Consider the following 6,443-nt stretch of genomic DNA (forward strand, 5'->3'; position numbering starts at 1 on the left):
CATTGGGTGTGGCTGTTAAAATGAAGTTATTTTGACTGATGATTTATAAGTGCAATTTTTGAACACAGGTTTATTGATTTAGAGTCAAAAACAAGTACAATTGTCATCTATTAACCATCATATTATTGGCTAAATGCCTCACTCGTATTTAACTTTTTTGTCAATATTGCCCAACCCTAGACTTGACTGTGATTATACTGTATGTCACATCTTTATTTTGACCAAGGCAGTGCTAAATGRTTATTTTATGTCTGGTTCAGGTGGGAAAGAGTGTCCTCAACCATCTCGAAATCACGTCCGAGTCTCCTCCACCTTCAACCTCGCCAACCTCTGACCTAACCCCAGCTGCTCAGAGCTCACTTGCTGGTCTGACTGCTGAGGACATYCTGAACAGCAACACCTCTCAGCCAGCTTCTCCGCTGATAAGAGGAAGCCTGCTCTCACTTGATGGCCTTCCCACTCCGACCCGTTCCTCGGCCCGCCAGGCTCTGGGTGTTACCATTGTGAGGCAACCAGGGAGACGAGGAGCTGGGGACCAGTTGTTGGAACCCCTCTTGTACCTGCAGGTTCTGCAGCCTTCTGTTCTGCTCAGTTGCCACCATCGGAAGCAGAGGATGGAGCTGTCTGTTTTTGATGTGTTCCTCAAAGGAGTAGCTTCTGACTACAAGTGCCTGGGTGAGAGCATGTTGTCTGGGTATTCTGTTAGGGTTAATGCTTTGGTCTAGATGTTAAATTAAACTGTTGTAATGTTTTAAACATGYCTAGATGGGCACAAGAACAGCCTGAAAGTTTGTATCTGCTTGGTTTTGTCCAGACCCTGGAAAGACTCTGCCAGAATCTTTGGACTACAACATGTTTTGGCTGCAGACAGTAGCAGGAGAGGTTGATGGTAAAACGGGGATTCCTCCACCTCTGCTTTGTTTCCAGATCAAAGATTTCCTCAATGGACCAGGTGGGACTCACAATATTAGTAATGCAACTTTTGCAAAATGCTGAAAATCATACAACACAAAAACTGACTAGTAAAATGAAAAACACTGCTTGTTCTCAGACCAGGAGCCTTTTCACCCCCAAACAAATGACTATAAAACATGTGAAAACTTTGTTCCAACCTCCAAAACTTCCACCCATTTATTCCACTCATCTGTGGTCTTGTTACGGAGATAACGGGTCCAGACAGGAAACCCAAACATCCTTCTCCTCAGCAACTCTCTCCCTCTCCTCCTGGGGCTCCCAAAGCATTTCCAAGACCAAAAAGGATATATTTAATGTCTCCAGGGAGTTCTGGTCTGCCCTGGGGTATCCTCCCAGTGGATATACACCCTGAAAACCTTTAGAAAAGCATCCTAATCAGATCCCCCAAACTACCTCAGCTGACTCGTTTTGATGAGGAGGAGCAGCTGTCTCTTCTCTGAGCTTCCCCAACATGATGACGCTCATTAAGGTGGCAGGGCTCCACCAGGCTCCGGTGGATGTTTACTCCAGGAAGTCAGTTATGTGCTTTTCTCTTTGAGCCACTCACTACTAACTCCGATGTGCCAAGTGTCCATGTGTTTGCGTGTAATAAATTTGGCTTTCACAGAGTTTGGTTTGCTATTTTTAGACTGAGATGACATCCATATGAGCAGATTTAAGTTGAGGTTGTTGACCTTAGGGTGTGTTTGACATCCTGCCCAAACACAACTGTAATGAATAAAAGTGTGAGTGGGCTTTTGAGTCTTAGTGTGCGCAACCTTTTTATCCCAGTGAGGGTTTCATGCAGAGTGTGTGTAGGAGCAGGTCATCCTTCAGCTTCCTGAACTCAGGCCAGATGTTGCAGATTCATACACTCTGTCACGTTAACTATAGATACACTTTGACATATAGGCTGTCTTTCTTCCACATGTATACAATCATGGACGCATACTGTGCATTTACACCAGAAGGAGCTCCGAGGTGAACTCAGGTGTTATAGATAATAGTTTAGCAWCAAGCACACAGCTTAGTTTTCCCGGCTCCATATGTTTTCTCTCATTGACAACGTTTCTGTCCATCTGCACAAACATCACTCTGTGTAGCCCAATACAACACAGCCTCATGTACTGTGTGTGTTAGATGATGCCAGTAAGCTTTTATTTTTCTTAGCCCAACATTTCTCAAAAGACAGCAAATTCCCCTCCCTGTTTCATGTCATAAAGATCATTTTATGCTTAAAATAGATGGAGTCACAGCAAAAAAAATAAAATTAAATGCATGGTAATTTCTTATTTCTTACATTATACAAAAAGGAGTTTTTATGATTGATTTACTTTATTTACAGATACATGGTTCATAATACATAAAAAAACAAACAACAAAAAATAAAATCATATTACAAAACAACCCTGTCCTTTCCGGAGACAATCATGCCAGTGTTTTCAAAGTTTGGATGTGTAGTATATGGCACTGAATACTACATTAGTGTTAAAATGACTCCATTATCAGATTCACTGAGTCGACAGATAAACATATACACGCCTGTCAATGTACTGACCCAAGCAGACAGAAACATTTCCCTGATACTGGTCCATCTGGGCTTCTATAATGAAAAATATTTTAAACCACCTAAAGTCCTTGATGATGTTTTTTTTTTATAATTCCACCATAAGTGAGCTGTGTACACTGAGGTACAATATGATCTAAACAAGTTCAGTTTTACTTCATTAGAAAAAATCCACATTTCAAAGACAAGACATTTGCTTCTGCATATAACATATGATATAACATACGGCACTGATGGTAAATGTCCTCGTCGTCTCTTTTTATTTAAATTTTTATTGAAAATTTGTATAATTGTGTTGACTAATAAGCTTCACATAATTTATTTACTTTAATTTATGCATGCACTAAGAAGTCGCATCAAGTGTTTCTGTGCTACATCAGATTCATGAGTATATAATGCAGTATTTAATATTGTAGAATGAACATCAGGTGTTTCCTCTTAAATAGTTAAAGAACAGACCTGTCTCAGTAGAACAATTTGAGAAATAATCATTCATATTTTTTCTCTGTGCATACACTCACATACTAACACTCCCAAATGACTCAGACTGGATCCAGGCTCAGATGCCTTAGGTCAGGCTCTGCTGGAAATATCAAAAAGTTGACCACATATGCTACTGGTTCTCCTTCATCCCCTCAGCCACTTAGTCACTCACACACACACACACATTCACACGCACATGTTCAACTGTTGGTCATTGAGGAGGTACTTATCCTCTTATGGAATGAGGGGAACAAAGGATGATCTGTGGAAATCATTTGCTGACTGTGATTTTGTTGTTTTAAATGCACTAATTGCATTGTTTAGGTAAACAAGAACCTTTCAGGGATCATTTTTAAATAAACTGGAGAATTAGGAGTCATTAGTGAGAGGCTTTGAGGAATGTTTTGCTGAAGGGAGAAAAGAGGACAATGAGTGCAATGAGTGAAGACAAGATTAAGAAAAAAACAGTGCGTTCAGCATTCTGTTCATCTGTCCCCTCTCATTACAAATGTCTRCTTGTGTGTGTTGCGATGTGTATTTATCACATTTGGCAGCTATGCTTTAATTCGACAATGCTTCACATTTGATTTATTTTAACCAGGCGCAAACGGAGAGCAGACCGCCATGAGGCCACATCTTGGTGTGTGTTTACAACAATATGCTCGCAATTTCAACAGCATTTATTCTGCAAGACCAATCAAAGTATGGGGGCGCCCGATATTAAAGCTTTCTTCCCAAGGATGCTGAGTGGGAAACACTTGTAACATGTGTACTGCAAACTAGGATGAGGTTTCAGCATCGACCCTCGTGCAGCAGCAGCTCATCACACGCATACACACACACACACGCACATTTCTAAACACTGCTAACAGAACTGCGGTAAAGAGGCCAGACTTTGTGTGTGTGTGTGCGCGCTAAAGGAGGTCAGGATTTCACCAGCAGGCGTTCACACAAAAAAAGACTTAAAATCTGACATTAAGATGCAGTGTTGTATAAAGTACCACAAAGTGATACTTTAGTAAAAGTATAAGTATCTTACCAAAAAATTACTTTCGTAAAAGTTAGTCTTCTTTATGAATATTACTTGAGTAAAAGTCTTAAAGTAACTGACATTTGTTGTACTCAAGTATTAAAAGTAAAAGTTTTGTATAAGAGCAGTTAGATTTTCTGTAATGACATTTATTAGGAGGTGACCTCCCCAAAAAATGCAGAGATATCTGTCATATTAAAATAATTGATTTATGTTAAATAAATCCTTCTATCACTTCTCCTGCTCAGTTCTTACCTTTGAATGGGTCTGTTAGCAAATCCAAAGATGTAACTGCTACCACTTGAGAGTAAAGACCAGCCTTTTCTCTGAAGGGAAGCATAAGGTGATAGATTAGCTAGAGCAAATTGGAACCATTACTCTCCTGTGTCCCTGGATCCTGTCAAGCAACGGGTTTGTAGAAATGTTGTCAGATACTGTATACAAGCATTTGCCCCTCCGAACAATCCAGACCCTCTTTAATTTGAGTCAGATGGCATCTGAGGTATGTGTCATAGGGTGCAGAACATCTCGTAACCGTAGATTTCAGCAGATACCAGCAAAACAAATTTTTGGCCTCTTCAARCGCAGACGTACACGTATGCCCTTCGCTGTGTAATTGGATATGTTGCCACCTGTGCCTTACACAGGCTTTCTTCTGTCAAGAGTCAAGCGTGAAGCCGGCAGGAGAAATCAAAAGGTGCAGTGGAAATGAAAACAGTGTTGGTGCTGAGYGCTCGCACACATTTTTACCCAAACCCAGGTTCAGAGTGGGGACGGCGTCATGGATGACCTCTCCAAATAGGCACAGTAACCTGGGTAATAAGCATATTTGATCTCCCCCACTACTTTAGAGAGGTAGGCGTTCACTCTGAGGTTCAGTCTCGTGTGTGTGTGTGTGTGTGTGTGTGTGTGTGTGTGTGTGTGTGTGTGTGTGTGTGTGTGTGTGTGTGTGNGAGGGGTTTTCTGTGTGTGTGTGTGTGTGTGTGTGTGTGTGTGTGTGTGTGTGTGTGTGTGTGAGAGACCCTGGCCTTCTACTTTCTCCAGTGCTAATAGAGGCTGACAACTGAGAAGGGCCAACGTACGATTCCCCACAGCCTGTTTAAATTAAAGTTTGTTCTTTAAAGATACGTGAACACCGTCTCTCTACCTTTAGGCCTCATGCTTGATCTTGATGGCCTCTACCTTAAAATAGTCATTTGTTTTATGACTCAAAATGATCCAAAGGAAACACTTCTGTGTGGAGAAGCACACACCCCAGCAAAATATTTAAAAAGTGCTACCACATTTTTTCTATCACTCTTCACACATCCCTATTAATAATATTTATTCTGGCCTCCTCGAACCAGGACACGTTAAAAGCAGAGATACTGTTGTACTTCTTCAAGTACATTAATTAAAAATCTGCAGCTCAGTTTGTAAAAGACAGACCTCACAGTCTTTTGTTTTTCCACAAAATCTTCCCCACTGCATATTTGTGCTTCTGTTTTACAAGCAGAAGAAAAGAAAAACAACTCCACAACAGTTTATACTTCCAAGTTGTACCTTTGTATGTTTGGTCAATTTGTGCCCTTACTATTTGAGGTAACCATTTTGTCATCCGGGCTGCGATTGGAGGGCAGCTGGTGCAGTGTAAGGTTTACAGACAAGTGCCAAAAAACAATGAGTTTGAATAAAATGCCCATTTATGGAAGATGTTAGAGGAGCATAAACTAAAAGAGTAGGTTCATGCAAGCAAGATGAGAAAAATAAATCCAAACAAAAATTATTCCAGCTGCGCTTCTGCACAGTTAAACATGTTAGCTACTACTCTTACCATCCAGGTGAAGTGCGTATGGGTCAAACAGGTAATAAAGTTCAGTTACCATCATTCCTGAGCTGGCTGGGTTGGACGGGGGCAGAAAGCAACTGTGGGAGGGAGGACAGACTGTAATTAGAACCAGGCCTCAGAGTACAGAGAGCCAGCCAAGGCTCGGGCCTCAGCACCGGCCCTGACTGGGTGATCAGAGACATCTTTATGTGGTTACAGGAGGGTTGATTAGGTGGCAGCTCGAGGAAAACTAAAAGAGGTTATGGAAGATAAAAGAAGCAGAAAATGAAATTTAATTGTAAGTTGAATGGATGGAAAGAGGTGGGGAGAGGGGGGTCTGTTGGAGGGGAACAGAAGAAGCTGAACAGCTGCATTTATGCCCTTTATTTCACCACTGGAAAGTTTCCTGGTGATAAGTCAAGTGGAAATGATAAGCTACATTGCACAGAAAATTCCTCCCATCTTTCGCTCAGTTCTTTGTTGCAGCCATGCTTCCTTTTGACCGTGTGCCTCACTTCCACTGAAATACATAACAGACTCCTGAGCATTGTGTGTGTGTGTGTGTGTGTGTGTGTGTGTGTGTGTGTGTGTGTGTGTGTGTG

At 41.4% G+C, this 6,443-nt stretch overlaps 1 protein-coding gene across 2 annotated transcripts in view; it reads left to right on the top strand.

Moving 5' to 3' along the window:
• The window catches only part of vps13b (vacuolar protein sorting 13 homolog B), a 394,105-nt gene that overhangs the window by 280,737 nt on the left and 106,925 nt on the right, over positions 1-6,443 (top strand). For both annotated transcript variants that reach the window (XM_014010833.1, XM_014010832.1), the window contains exons 36-37: positions 261-675; positions 815-952. In XM_014010833.1, coding sequence (XP_013866287.1) covers positions 261-675; positions 815-952 — 553 coding nt within the window. The remainder of the gene's footprint in view (positions 1-260; positions 676-814; positions 953-6,443) is intronic.

The sequence above is a fragment of the Austrofundulus limnaeus genome, unplaced genomic scaffold (genome assembly GCF_001266775.1).
Source record: "Austrofundulus limnaeus strain Quisiro unplaced genomic scaffold, Austrofundulus_limnaeus-1.0 Scaffold74, whole genome shotgun sequence".
Lineage (NCBI taxonomy): Eukaryota > Metazoa > Chordata > Actinopteri > Cyprinodontiformes > Rivulidae > Austrofundulus > Austrofundulus limnaeus.